The following is a 14,355-nucleotide window of genomic DNA, read 5'->3' as shown; positions in this document are numbered from 1 at the left end:
TGTAGTAAAAATGTTACAACCTTGTAGGCCTACAGGCCAGATGAATTACAGATTCAGCTGTTTTGATAAGGACTAACTTTTCATCGCTTTTGTTGTTCTTCATTTACATTTTATTCACATGTTTGTCATATTTTACAATACATTGTAAACATTATATTATAAACCTTTTGAAGAGAGATAGCTATAGAACCCTGATATGGTCTATGATGTTTTTGTTTGTTGTGCATTCTGTGTGGCCCTGGCCTCACCCATCTCGTCGGCAGTGTATAGGCGCCACCATGTGGCAATTTGGCAAACTACAGTGCAGGACAGGAAAAGAGAAAATGTCTTACCTTCAGTTTATTTACAATACGTAGCTACTAAGAAAAGCAAGGATGCAGTATGAAACCAGCGCTCTCTTACAATACTACTTATCTAACGTAACTAGCTTCTCAAAAAAATACTTAGCCAAATATCCCAATATCGCAAGAGGGTTTCTATACCATTGTTACCGCTAGTAATTTGCACAGTCACGGTGGCCGAGAGGTTAAGGCGTTGGACTCGAAATCCAATGGGGTTTCCCCGCACAGGTTCGAATCCTGTTCGTGACGATTGTTCACTTTTAGTATTTGCAGTTGTATTAAAGAAAACATACGGCAAGTATGTATTCTGCTTATATAGGCTTATTTGGATTTCGAAATAGCTATATGGAGAATTTATGCTTTATTATGGGGGAACGAGCTCTGAACGTAACACGCCCCCTTGATAATCATGTGTTTTTCTCGTCTCCCTAATTTTGACAGCTGTAAATTAATTAGAACCTGATTTGAACGATTTCCACCATCACTACTAGTCTCTCTTCTCTCGCTTCAGTGACTTTAATCAAATATGTTCGCCATTGTGCCAAACGATGCTCAATTCTTGATAAAAGACATAAAGTTGGGATTGAAGAATTTAAATGTAATCTTTATCGTGTTGGAAATGGGTGAGTGGTGAATGACAGTAAAATGTTTGTTTTATAAAAAAATATTGTTTTTCATTTGGTGATGAATGAATGCAAACTTTGTTCACTCTCTCCTTCCCTCCACCTGAAGGAAGGGTAACTAAAACAAAGGATGGGCATGAGGTTCGCTCCTGCAAGGTGAGGATCATTTCCTCATTATTTTCTCCCTCTCCTCCACCCCCCATCTTTCTTCAGTCTCATCCTGCCTTTTTCTGCTCTCTCCTTCATGCAAACCTTCTCTACCTCTCTCCTGTAAAGTGGGATAATTGCTCTCTTCCACCCTCCCTGTCTATTCTACTCCCTCTCCCCCTCCCTCTCCTGTCAGGTGGCTGATAAGAGTGGGTGCATCACCCTGTCTGTGTGGGACGAGGTGGGTGGACTCATCCAGCCAGGAGACATCCTCCGCCTCACACGAGGGTATCTATCTATCTATCTATCTATCTATCTATCTATCTATCTATCTATCTATCTATCTATCTATCTATCTATCTATCTATCTATCTATCTATCTATCTATCTAGACAGTCATTTATTATGTTCTGTCTCTCTGACAATTATGTCAATATACATTGTTGTAAATATGTGCAAATAGTTAAAGTAAAAAAGGGAAAATAAATAAACATAAATATGGGTTGTATTTACAATGGTGTTTGTTCTTCACTGGTTGCCCTTTTCTTGTGGCAACAGGTCACAAATCTTACTGCTGTGATGGCACACTGTGGTATTTCACCCAATAGATATGGGACTTTATTAAAGTTGGATTTGTTTTCGAGTTTTGTGGGTCTGTGTAATCTGAGGGAAATATGTCTCAATGGTCATATGTTTGAAAAGGAGGTTAGGAAGTGCAGCTCAGTGTCTCTCTCTGTCGTCTGTCTGTTTCTCTCTCTCGTCAGCTATGCATCCCTGTGGAAGGGCTGTCTGACTCTCTACACTGGCAGAGGAGGAGACCTGCAGAAGATAGGAGAGTAAGACACACAAACGGTTGACTTGGATTCTAATGTGTTGTAGATTTAGTTAAGGTATTGATCTGTGTTGTATTGTAGTTTTTGCATGGTCTTCTCTGAGGTGCCAAACTTTAGTGAACCAAACCCAGAGGTACTGGCCCAGGCCAACAGGCCGGTGAGTATACACACCAGAATGATCTATACATATTATTATACATGTTATTTTCTACATCTCCCCTCCTCTCCATCACCTCTCCCTTTCTCTCTGTTCATCTCATCCTCCTCTCTCCAGTCTAAAATTGAGTCCCAGAACAGTTCTTCTGTCAGTCAAAACTCCACCCCCTCAGTCCCCACCCTCACATACTCTTCCAATGGATGCTCTCCGCTCTCCCGGAATCCAACCTATGGGAGCACAGGACAGCAGACTGGGCGAGGCACCGGAGGTCCTGGCACCGACCCCAAGCCCACAGTATCTATGGGCAACAGCAGGGACCCACGGCAAGGGCTAAAGAGGAAATGACGCTGGTTTCAAACCAGCACGTATCTTGGGCCTAGCTCTATTTTTATTTAGCAAATTAAATCATTTTTGTTAACATGGTCATTTTCTAAGGAAGATAACATGTTACACATTTGGGTAACATACATAAATAAATCATAACTAAAAGATTTTGGGGGTTTGAAGTAAAGTTACTCAACTCACTCCAACTGTTTCAACACGTCCATACCGGCAGATAGCCTGCTCCCCTTTCATTTGCAGTAGGTAGAAGTTGTTTCTTGGAAAGAGGCAAAAAAGAATGAGACCAGGTTAGAGGACTTTCTCTTTAATATTTCTGGAACACTGCAGATTCTAGAGGATGCATGTGAGAAAGTGTCCTTACATATGAACCACACAGAGAAACACCCTACCACACACATCCAAGAGAGATAGAGGGCCGAGTTCTCAGATGAATCTACTCCCAAAGCACACTGAGTGAGACCCAGTCCAAAACCCCAGTCCTGAAGGTTCTGGACCATGGAAAAAAGCCTTGTGTCCACAAGACCTTCCTGAATAAAGTCCACTTCTACAAGCCATTAAAGCCCGTTAGAAACAGTTCAGTCCTATCACAGAACTCACTGTTTCCGGTCACAACTTGCAGACTTGTTTACGCTGCTGTGCATTTTGTTGCCGATCTTACTTTGCTACCTTACGGTTTTTTACTTTTTCATTACCGTATATTTTTACTTTTTCCCTCACTCAACTTTTTTCATTCAACTTTTTCACCCCGGAGGTTTTATCTGGACATGGTTCGTCAGGACTTCAAACAGCCGAAGCTAAGTAACATTAACATGATGCCTTCTAATTGCAGTCGTTGTACTTATAATATACAGGAGAACGATCGCCTTACGGCAAGGATAGCTGTACTGCAAGCCCAGCTTCAGACGCAATCGTTAGGCAAGGGCAATTTCTGTGTAGGAAAGGATGAAACAGCGTCTGTGCCACCAGTAAGTACAGATAGTAACGTTAGTATAAACCCCCTCGCACGGTCCCCGCAGCCGGACAACTTTCTCATGGCTTCTGGAGGGAAACGCTGTAGGAATGCTCAACCGGTGTCGCTTATTCAGCCGACAGAAACTTTCAACCGGTTCTCCCCATTAAGCGAGTCGGAGTCGGAGGCCGAGAATTCTCTGGTCTCTACTCCTCCCGTTGTGGGGTCTGCGACGCCGACGGCTCCCACCATTAGCTCTGACAAATTGAAAACCCTAGTCATTGGCGACTCCATTACCCGCAGTATTAGACTTAAAACTAATCATCCAGCGATCATACACTGTTTACCAGGGGGCAGGGCTACCGACGTTAAGGCTAATCTAAAGACGGTGCTGGCTAAAGCTAACACTGGCGAGTGTAGAGAGTATAGAGATATTGTTATCCACGTCGGCACCAACGATGTTAGGATGAAACAGTCAGAGGTCACCAAGCGCAACATAGCTTCAGCGTGTAAATCAGCTAGAAAGATGTGTCGGCATCGATTAATTGTCTCTGGCCCCCTCCCAGTTAGGGGGAGTGATGAGCTCTACAGCAGAGTCTCACAACTCAATCGCTGGTTGAAAACTGTTTTCTGCCCCTCCCAAAAGATAGAATTTGTAGATAATTGGCCCTCTTTCTGGGACTCACCCACAAACAGGACCAAGCCTGGCCTGTTGAGGAGTGACAGACTCCATCCTAGCTGGAGGGGTGCTCTCATCTTATCTACGAACATAGACAGGGCTCTAACTCCTCTAGCTCCACAATGAAATAGGGTGCAGGCCAGGCAGCAGGCTGTTAGCCAGCCTGCCAGCTTAGTGGAGTCTGCCACTAGCACAGTCAGCGTAGTCAGCTCAGCTTTCCCCATTGAGACCGTGTCTGTGCCTCGATCTAGGTTGGGCAAAATTAAAAATGGCGGTGTTCGCTTTAGCAATCTCACTAGTATAAAGACCTCCTCCATTCCTGCCATTATTGAAAGAGATCGTGATACCTCACATCTCAAAATTGGGTTACTTAATGTTAGATCCCTCACTTCCAAGGCAGTTATAGTCAATGAACTAATCACTGATCATAATCTTGATGTGATTGGCCTGACTGAAACATGGCTTAAGCCTGATGAATTTACTGTGTTAAATGAGGCCTCACCCCCTGGTTACACTAGTGACCATACCCCCCGTGCATCCGGCAAAGGCGGAGGTGTTGCTAACATTTACGATAGCAAATTTCAATTTACAAAAAAAAAACTGACGTTTTCGTCTTTTGAGCTTCTAGTCATGAAATCTATGCAGCCTACTCACTCACTTTTTATAGCTACTGTTTACAGGCCTCCTGGGCCATATGCAGTGTTCCTCACTGAGTTCCCTGAATTCCTATCAGATCTTGTAGTCATAGCAGATAATATTCTAATTTTTGGTGACTTTAACATTCACATGGAAAAGTCCACAGACCCACTCCAAAAGGCTTTCGGAGCCATCATCGACTCAGTGGGTTTTGTCCAACATGTCTCTGGACCTACTCACTGCCACAGTCATACTCTGGACCTAGTTTTGTCCCATGGAATAAATGTTGTGGATCTTAATGTTTTTCCTCATAATCCTGGACTATCGGACCACCATTTTATTACGTTGGCAATCGCAACAAATAATCTGCTCAGACCCCAACCAAGGAGCATTAAAAGTCGTGCTATAAATTCTCAGACAACCCAAAGATTCCTTGATGCCCTTCCAGACTGCCTCTGCCTACCCAAGGACGTCAGAGGACAAAAATCAGTTAACCACCTAACCGAGGAACTCAATTTAACCTTGCGCAATACCCTAGATGCAGTTGCACCCCTAAAAACTAAAAACATCTGTCATAAGAAACTAGCTCCCTGGTATACAGAAAATACACGAGCTCTGAAGCAAGCTTCCAGAAAATTGGAACAGAAATGGCGCCACACCAAACTGGAAGTCTTCCGACTAGCTTGGAAAGACAGTACCGTGCAGTATCGAAGAGCCCTCACTGCTGCTCGATCATCCTATTTTTCCAACTTAATTGAGGAAAATAAGAACAATCCTAAATTTCTTTTTGATACTGTCGCAAAGCTAACTAAAAAGCAGCCTTGGCAAATGGAGGATGGCTTTCACTTCAGCAGTAATACATTTATGAACTTCTTTGAGGAAAAGATCATGATCATTAGAAAGCAAATTACAGACTCCTCTTTAAATCTGGGTATTCCTCCAAAGCTCCATTGTCCTGAGTCTACACAACTCTGCCAGGACCTAGGATCAAGGGAGATACTCTTGACACAATGATGAAAATAATCATGTGCCTCCAAACCCTCAAGCTGCATACTGGACCCTATTCCAACTAAACTACTGAAAGAGCTGCTTCCTGTGCTTGGCCCCCCTATGTTGAACATAATAAACGGCTCTCTATCCACCGGATGTGTACCAAGTTCACTAAAAGTGGCAGTAATAAAGCCTCTCTTGAAAAAGCCGAATCTTGATCCAGAAATTATAAAAAACTATCGGCCTATATTGAATCTTCCATTCCTCTCAAAAAAAATTGAAAAAGCTGTTGCACAGCAACTCACTGCCTTCCTGAAGCAGTATCAGTTTGTCTCTGTGAATGGTTTGTCCTCTGACAAATCAATTGTAAATTTCGGTGTTCCTCAAGGTTCCGTTTTAGGACCACTATTGTTTTCACTATATATTTTACCTCTTGGGGATGTCATTCGAAAACATAATGTTAAATTTCACTGCTATGCGGACGACACGCAGCTGTACATTTCAATGAAACATGGTGAAGCCCCAAAATTGCCCTCGCTAGAAGCCTGTGTTTCAGACATAAAGAAGTGGATGGCTGCAAACTTTCTACTTTTAAACTCGGACAAAACAGAGATGCTTGTTCTAGGTCCCAAGAAACAAAGAGATCTTCTGTTGAATCTGACAATTAATCTGGATGGTTGTACAGTCGTCTCAAATAAAACTGTGAAGGACCTCGGCGTTACTCTGGACCCTGATCTCTCTTTTGAAGAACATATCAAGACTGTTTCAAGGACAGCTTTTTTCCATCTACGTAACATTGCAAAAATCAGAAACTTTCTGTCCAAAAATGACGCAGAAAAATGTATCCATGCTTTTGTTACTTCTAGGCTGGACTACTGCAATGCTCTACTTTCCGGCTACCCGGATAAAGCACAAAACAAACTTCAGTTAGTGCTAAATACGGCTGCTAGAATCCTGACTAGAACAAAAAAAATTGATCATATTACTCCAGTGCTAGCCTCCCTACACTGGCTTCCTGTTAAGGCAAGGGCTGATTTCAAGGTTTTACTGCTAACCTACAAAGCATTACATGGGCTTGCTCCTACCTATCTTTCCGATTTGGTCCTGCCGTACATACCTACACGTACGCTACGGTCACAAGACGCAGGCCTCCTAATTGTCCCTAGAATTTCTAAGCAAACGGCTGGAGGTAGGGCTTTCTCCTATAGAGCTCAATTTTTATGGAATGGTCTGCCTACCAATGTGAGAGACGCAGACTCAGTCTCAACCTTTAAGTCTTTACTGAAGACTTATCTCTTCAGTAGGTCCTATGATTAAGTATAGTCTGGCCCAGGAGTGTGAAGGTGAACGGAAAGGCTGGAGCAACGAACCGCCCTTGCTGTCTCTGCCTTGCCGGTTCCCCTCTTTCCACTGGGATTCTCTGCCTCTAACCCTTTTACAGGGGCTGAGTCACTGGCTTACTGGTGTTCTTCCATGCCGTCCATGGGAGGGGTGCGTCACTTGAGTGGGTTGAGTCACTGACGTGGTCTTCCTGTCTGGGTTGGCGCCCCCCTTTGGGTTGTGCCATGGCGGTGATCGTTGTGGGCTATACTCGGCCTTGTCTTAGGATGGTAAGTTGGTGGTTGGAGACATCCCTCTAGTGGTGTGGGGGCTGTGCTTTGGCAAAGTGGGTGGGGTTATATCCTGCCTGTTTGGCCCTGTCCGGGGGTATCATCGGATGGGGCCACAGTGTCTTCTGATCCCTCCTGTCTCAAACTACTGCAGCATAAATACTGGAGGCTATGTGTTGGGGGGCTAGGGTCAGTCTGTTACATCTGGAGTATTTCTCTTGTCTTATCCGGTGTCCTGTGTGAATTTAAATATGCTCTCTCTAATTCTCTCTTTCTCTCTTTCTGTCTTTCTCTCGGAGGACCTGAGCCCTAGGACCATGCCTCAGGACTACCTGGTATGATGACTCCTTGCTGTCCCCAGTCCACCTGGCCGTGCTGCTGATACAGTTTCAACTGTTCTGCCTGCGGCTATGGAACCCTGACCTGTTCACCGGACGTGCTTGTTGCACCCTCGACAACTACTATGATTATTATTATTTGACCATGCTGGTCATTTATGAACATTTTAACATCTTGACCATGTTCTGTTATAATATCCACCCTGCACAGCCAGAAGAGGACCGGCCACCCCTCATAGCCTGGTTCCTCTCTAGGTTTCTTCCTAGGTTTTTGGCCTTTCTAGGGAGTTTTTCCTAGGGAGTTTTTCCTAGCCACCGTGCTTCTTTCACATGCTTTGCTTGCTGTTTGGGGTTTTAGGCTGGGTTTCTGTACAGCACTTTGAGATATCAGCTGATGTACGAAGGGCTATATAAATAAATTTGATTTGATTGACTATCTCTGTGACTCCTGTCCTTCATCCTTCCACTTACACTGAGTGTACTAAACATTAAGAACACCTTCATATTGAGTTGCAGCAACCCCTTATGCCCCCCAGAACAGAACCAATTCGTCGGGGCATGGACTCTACAAGGTGTCAAAAGTGTTCCACGGGAATGCTGGCACATGTTGACTCCAATGCTTCCCACAGTCGTGTCAAGTTGGCTGGATGTCATTGGGGTGGTAGACCATACTTGATACACACGGGAAACTGTTGAGTGTGAAAAACCCAGTAGTGTTACAGTTCTTGACACCTGGCACCTACTACCATACCCTGTTCAAAGGCACTTCAATATTCTGTCTTACTCATTCACCCTCTGAATTGCACACATAGAGTACCAGTCAGAAGTTTGGACACACCTACTCATTCAAGGGTTTTGCTTTATTTGTACTGTTTTCTACATTGTAGGGCTAGCCATTGGAAGTCCATAGAGTCACTCCTCCCAACAAAATAATGTGAGAGACTAGCTCTCTGAATCCAGTAGGCTATAAAAGTCTGAGATAAAATAACAAGTATGTCTATGCTAGTTAAGCATTTGAGTAAAAGTTCAGAGAAGATTCACAAGTTAACTAGCCATATAAATTCAGATCAGACATATACATTCAGATCAGTCCAAAGTCCACAGTGTGTGTGTGCTGGAGGTGAGCTTCTCGGGGGTGGGGGGATGGTAACACAAGCAATGACCGCCTGACGAAGGCTCCTGCAGTCAGACAACTTAACTGTGGTGCAGGATTTCCTTTCTATTCAGAGTAAAGTTATGTCCCAGGTAGTCTGCTATTGACTTTCTGTTTATAAGCCTTGTGCCCTGCCCAAGACCAATGCTATGTCCTTCCAAATTCTGCCAAGACTAAAAATGAAACTGAAAGTCTGTCATTGTGGGTGGAGACAGTCTTTCTGTAGTAGCCAGAAGGTTTTTCATTCGGTTAGTTTGCAAAGACAACGGAAAAATACCGACCGAGGACCTGAGAGAAGTTTGAGGTGTTAGCTGCTAATGATTGCTCCATGATCAGCTACAGACACATATCCTTACTGGTTTGAGAGGCTTTCACTTTTAACAACTGTTCTCAGACCAGTCATGCTTGACGAGGGTGTACGCTATGAGGCCCTATCAGTGGCAATGGGAGCCACGGTGAGGCCCTTGTCCGACTTTCAGAGGAACAACCCTGGCAAGACACCTGAAAACCTTTTGACTGTGGAAGGCTTTCTCATCGGTTCTGTCCTGGGCGTCACCTCTCTCCTGCAGTGGCTCAACCCTGTCTCATGGTTGACATGGGGGTTATCAGTGCTTTTCTTCAGCGAGGACAAAAGCAAGGCAACCAACACCGAACTCTTTGTGGATGAGGAAAAATTCTTTGATAGGAAGTTTGATTATGACTTCACCAACGTTTCCGACTCTCAGAGTTTTGTGAGAGGCGATGAGGGTTACAAGAGACCGTGTGGATGGAAACGGATCGCGTTGAAGGTTCTGGACAAATACGGAGATAACACATGGCTCGGTCCAAACGGGATTCGGACATACTCGGTTCCCGGGGAGTGGCCAGTGTCATATCACGGTACCAGCGAGGACGGGGCTAAAGGCATCATCCAGTCCCACTATAAAGTAGGAGATAGGCAGCTCTACGGGCGAGGGATCTACTCCACTCCTGACCTCAGCCAAGCCAGCGGCTACGCTAGAGACTTTGTGTCGACGACAAACGGGAAAACCTACAGGATGGTCCTTCAGAACCGTATCAACCCAACCCAACGGAAGATCTGTAAGAGAGTTGACTACTGGCTTGTTCCAGTTAATGACGGCACATCTGAGGAAGAAGAGATGAGGATTGTGGAGCGCTCCATCCGCCCCTATGGGATTCTGCTGAAGGAGATGTGTAGGGAGGTGTGATAAGAGAAGGTAAACCAAAGTCATAGGGAAGGTGTCAATTGCATACTCCTCGCGTCCTGTCTCGTATCTTTCTCAAAACCCCTTGCATGAGAAAGCCAGAGTTCCTTCCCCTCGGACCTTCTCCAATTGGTTTTGAGGAGACGAGGAGTATGCAATTGAGATCTTCCCATATAGAGACTTTAGAGCAGGAGGCCATGCTGCTTCTTTTTCAGAAATAACTGCCTTTTGAAGGAGTTAGATTATATTTCATATTTCATGAATTAGATTTGAACTGCTAGATATTCCATCTTTGTTCATTTTATAGTTTTTTTCTGTCTGGCTGTATCAATGAAGTGCCTTACTGTATGCCATTTGTGAATTACATCAATGTTTATTTGACGTATGTGTTCACTATATGTTCTACAATGCATCTATTTCTCTAGTTAATAGTGTGACATTAATTGTGCACCTTGTTAGGTGTGAGTTCAAATGTATCTTTTGTTCAGTGATCTGCCATCATTTCTGCTTTTTCCTTTTTCATTATATGATTTTAAATGTATTATTATTTTGTTTCACCATACACTTTTATTGACCTTTTTGTTAGCTTCTGTTTTACTTTCCTCTAGAAAATAAAACTAGTGCCAACAGATCTGTCCCTGCAACATGTTTTACTGCCCTTCTGCTGTTTGAACACAGGAGGGCAGCACACAGTTTACATGAGTTTCTCAGGGTATTCATTCTCAGCTGTGAGGAAGTGGTTTACTTTATAAAGTCACACCTGCTGTAACATGACTATTTCAAGGTGTTAGTGTTAATGATGCTTGAAATAATGATCCTTCAAACTGATGAAAAGTTCAATAGACATTTATGTATTTGCCCCTGCATGTAGTGTATTTGCATATAGAATAGAATAAATTCTATTGTCCATCTGAGGATGGAACTTTTCCTTTGGCATCACTTTAGAATGTAAAAACCTCTCATTGTATCCATCATACTCATTAAGAACACAGTAAACCTGACACCCTGTGCTGTAGGTAGACATTGGGAAACATGGCAACTCACTCATATGATCTAGTGCACGTGTCAAACTCATTCATATAATCTAGTAGTGCACGTGTCAAACTCATTCATATGATCTAGTAGTGCACGTGTCTAACTCATTCATATGATCTAGTAGTACTTGTGCTTCTACACCTGCATTGCTTGCTGTTTGGGGTTTTAGGCTGGGTTTCTGTACAGCACTTTGAGATATCAGCTGATGTAAGAAGGGCTATTTAAATACATTTAATTTGACACATGCTTAGTGCACGTGTCAAACTCATTCCACAGATGGCCGAGTGTCTGTGGGTTTTCGCTCCTCCCTATTTAGTAAGGAACTCCCCTCACCTGCTTGTCTAGGTCTTAATGAAAGGAAAAAACAACAACCAGCAGACACTAGGCCCTGCATGGAATGAGCTTGACACCCCTGATCTAGTGTATCAGAGTACCATGTTGATTACACCTAACCAAACCTCTCAGATCTCCACAACTGCATAGGTAGAAGGAGCTAGAAGCTATTTGGGATTCTGTGCATGTTTATCTGTCAGTCTCTTTCTCACTCCGTCCCTGGTTCTCTGTCTTCAGCAGTTTCTTATTGAGCCCGATAACCACAGAGGCAAAGTGGTTCAGACCCACAAAGTCTCCACAGATGATGTTGACAGCGGTTAGGTCCGGTCCAGGAGTCTGCTTCTCCACCCAGTCCAGCAGCAGGGAGAAACTCTTCATCGTTAACTTCCTCATCGTCAGACAGGGGTTGCAGACCACCACAGCAGTATCCTCCGTCAGGTTCAGCCCCGAGGTGAAGAAATGAGCTGTCAATCAAAGAGCTCAGCTGTCAATCAAAGGACACACACGCACACACACCCACACACACTAACCTGCTCTTCCTTGGGCCTTCTGCCGCTCCTCCAGGTAAGAAATGACCTCTTTGGGGTCTGCCGAGTCAGCGTACCTGTAAAGGGTCAAAAGTTACAGGTTTAACACACACTCACACAGAGTCCCAAATACAGAGTCCCACACACAGAGCGTACCAGTAAGGGATCTTAGGCCACAGTTCCTTGTGTTGGTGAAGAATCGTCTCATCGTCATACGAAATGATGACCTGCTGCCCCAGATCCCAGCACTGGCTCAGATAAGGAGTCTCCTAGACACACACACACACACACACACACACACACACGAGAGTTCATTCACCTTTCATGCCAATAAAACACAGAAAACAATGGACACTTCGCTTCCTGAAAACTTAACTGACCCCAACTAACACCACTTCCTGAAAACGTGAACTCACCCCAACTGGCACCACTGCCTGAAAACATGAACTCACCCCAATTGGCACCACTTCCTGAAAACATGAACTCACCCCAACTGGCACCACTTCCTGAAAACATGAACTCACCCCAACTGGCACCACTTCCTGAAAACATGAACTCACCCCAACTGGCACCACTTCCTAAAACATGAACTCACCCCAACTGGCACCACTTCCTAAAACATGAACTCACCCCAACTGGCACCACTTCCAAAAACATGAACTCACCCCAACTGGCACCACTTCCTAAAACATGAACTCACCCCAACTGACACCACTTCCTGAAAACTGAACTGACAGGCAGTACTGGGGTCTTGTCTATCCTGTACCTGTGGGGGGCAGAGTTTGTCTTTAAACAGCTGAGTGATGTAGCAGACCAGGGCCTGGTGCTCAGAGTCAGTCAGCAGGTAGAAGTGGGAACAGGACAGGATCACTACCTCCTTCTGGTGCTGCTCCAACCACACAGCCATGGTTGACAGGGCCTCCTACACACACACACACACACACACACACACACACACGATCGTGAATAATATTTATAGTGCATATGCTCTCACACTGAGTACAGAAGATTCACACACCAGGATGGCATGTGTGTATACTATACCGTACCTTTACAGTCTGTAGCGTATAGATCGCGTGTGCGAAGTACAGCGTGTCATCTGCGTTGTGTGTTTTTAGCAGGTCTTGTGTGCTGTGTGTATTTTTTATGTTTTTATGGGCGATCCGTAGATCGAAGAACCGGATTCCAGCATCCAACTGATCAGGAATACACCACGCCTATGGAAGAAAAGGACAGGGAAGATCTCTAACTTAGATTGTATATAATATTAATAATACACACACACAGTTCTCTGTCTGCAGTGTGCTTCTGTTTCTGTGTGTCTTCTTGTGTGTCTTTTTGGTTTTATTATCCTTGTGGGGACCAGAAGTGCTCACAAAGATTGTAAAACCAGGGGAAACAACAAGGGACATTTCGCCAGTCCCCACAAGGAAAAAAGGCTATTTTCAGCTTAGGAGTTAGGTTTAGGGTTAGAGTTACAATTAGGGGTTAGGGTTGGGGAAAATAGGATTTTGAATGGGAATCAATATTTTGGTCCCCACAAGGATAGGAAAACCAACATGTGTGTGTGTGGTGTGTGAAGCATGCCTGTGTGGTGGCCCAGCGGTAGACACAGGGGCGTACAATGCAGGGTGCCAGTCGATCCAGAAACTGCAGCATGAACGACTCAGAACCCAAGACAGGAGAGTGTGTATCCAGGCAGTAACTCATACTGTCATGACTCCCTGCAAGCAGAGACAAAAAGACACAAAAGCACAGTCATATGACATCAAGGAAAGAGCCTGAATAGGTTTGAAAAAACAGGCTTACTTCCTCTAAAGAAACTCGTGACAAATGTTTTCTCTAGGCTAGGTCCATATGAACATAGTGTAATGAAACAGGCAGGGAGCAGGTCTCGAACCCTCAACCTTCTTGCCCGAAGTCCAGCGCGCAATCGATTGTGCCCCAAAAACATGCTCAAGTGGCAGTCGATATCCGCGTTTATAAACCCAGGGTCGTTACAATAGCTTGTGCTCTAAACTCTACTTCTCTATCAAACTCTTTTTGTAATCGAAATAAAATGGTTAACAGTAGGCTATCACTGGACATGATTAAGTTCATTCTCACCGGGTATCGCCAGGTCCCAAAGCGGTGTACCCCACAGTTCCTCTGGCAGCTGAGACATCCAGTCTGCGTTTGTGGACGATGCGTCTCCGCGCTCCATTTCCACCGTCTATTGACATCTACTATTGATGATAGCTTGTAAACAGCGAGCGGAATGTAGCAGGACCACAGTTAAAATGCTGTAAATATGTTCACCCGGGTCTGTGACTAGAAAGAGATGGAAATGCCCGTTCCCATTTGGTCCTATTCTTGCTTCCGCATTATCTTCAGTAGGAAGAGGAAATTCCAGTTACCCCAAGAAAAAAACATGCATGAACGCCGCGTGACGTTGGACAGCAATGGCATAACAGCGAG

General features: G+C 44.4%; 2 protein-coding genes and 1 non-coding gene across 3 annotated transcripts; 2 read left to right on the top strand and 1 right to left on the bottom strand.

The window, feature by feature from the left end:
* Positions 1-185: 185 nt before the first annotated feature.
* Positions 186-3,108, top strand: LOC106575791 (SOSS complex subunit B2). The gene is made up of 6 exons (XM_014152476.2): positions 186-964; positions 1,074-1,120; positions 1,308-1,399; positions 1,876-1,947; positions 2,026-2,101; positions 2,219-3,108. Exons 1-6 carry the CDS (start codon positions 868-870, stop codon positions 2,444-2,446), a joined length of 612 nt encoding a protein of 203 aa, XP_014007951.1. The 5' UTR covers positions 186-867; the 3' UTR covers positions 2,447-3,108.
* Positions 509-590, top strand: trnas-cga (transfer RNA serine (anticodon CGA)). The gene has a single exon. It is a non-coding gene; the product is annotated as a tRNA-Ser (tRNA).
* A 7,725-nt stretch (positions 3,109-10,833) lies between the features above and the next one.
* Positions 10,834-14,297, bottom strand: plcx1 (Phosphatidylinositol-specific phospholipase C X domain-containing protein 1). Its single transcript, NM_001141169.2, is given in 3 exon segments — positions 10,834-11,314; positions 13,537-13,622; positions 14,005-14,297. Coding segments are annotated over 3 exon segments (228 nt in total). The 5' UTR covers positions 14,102-14,297; the 3' UTR covers positions 10,834-11,269.
* Between the last annotated feature and the right edge of the window lie 58 nt (positions 14,298-14,355).

The sequence above is a fragment of the Salmo salar genome, chromosome ssa17, assembly GCF_905237065.1.
Source record: "Salmo salar chromosome ssa17, Ssal_v3.1, whole genome shotgun sequence".
Lineage (NCBI taxonomy): Eukaryota > Metazoa > Chordata > Actinopteri > Salmoniformes > Salmonidae > Salmo > Salmo salar.
This window is presented reverse-complemented; position numbering and strand designations above follow the sequence as displayed.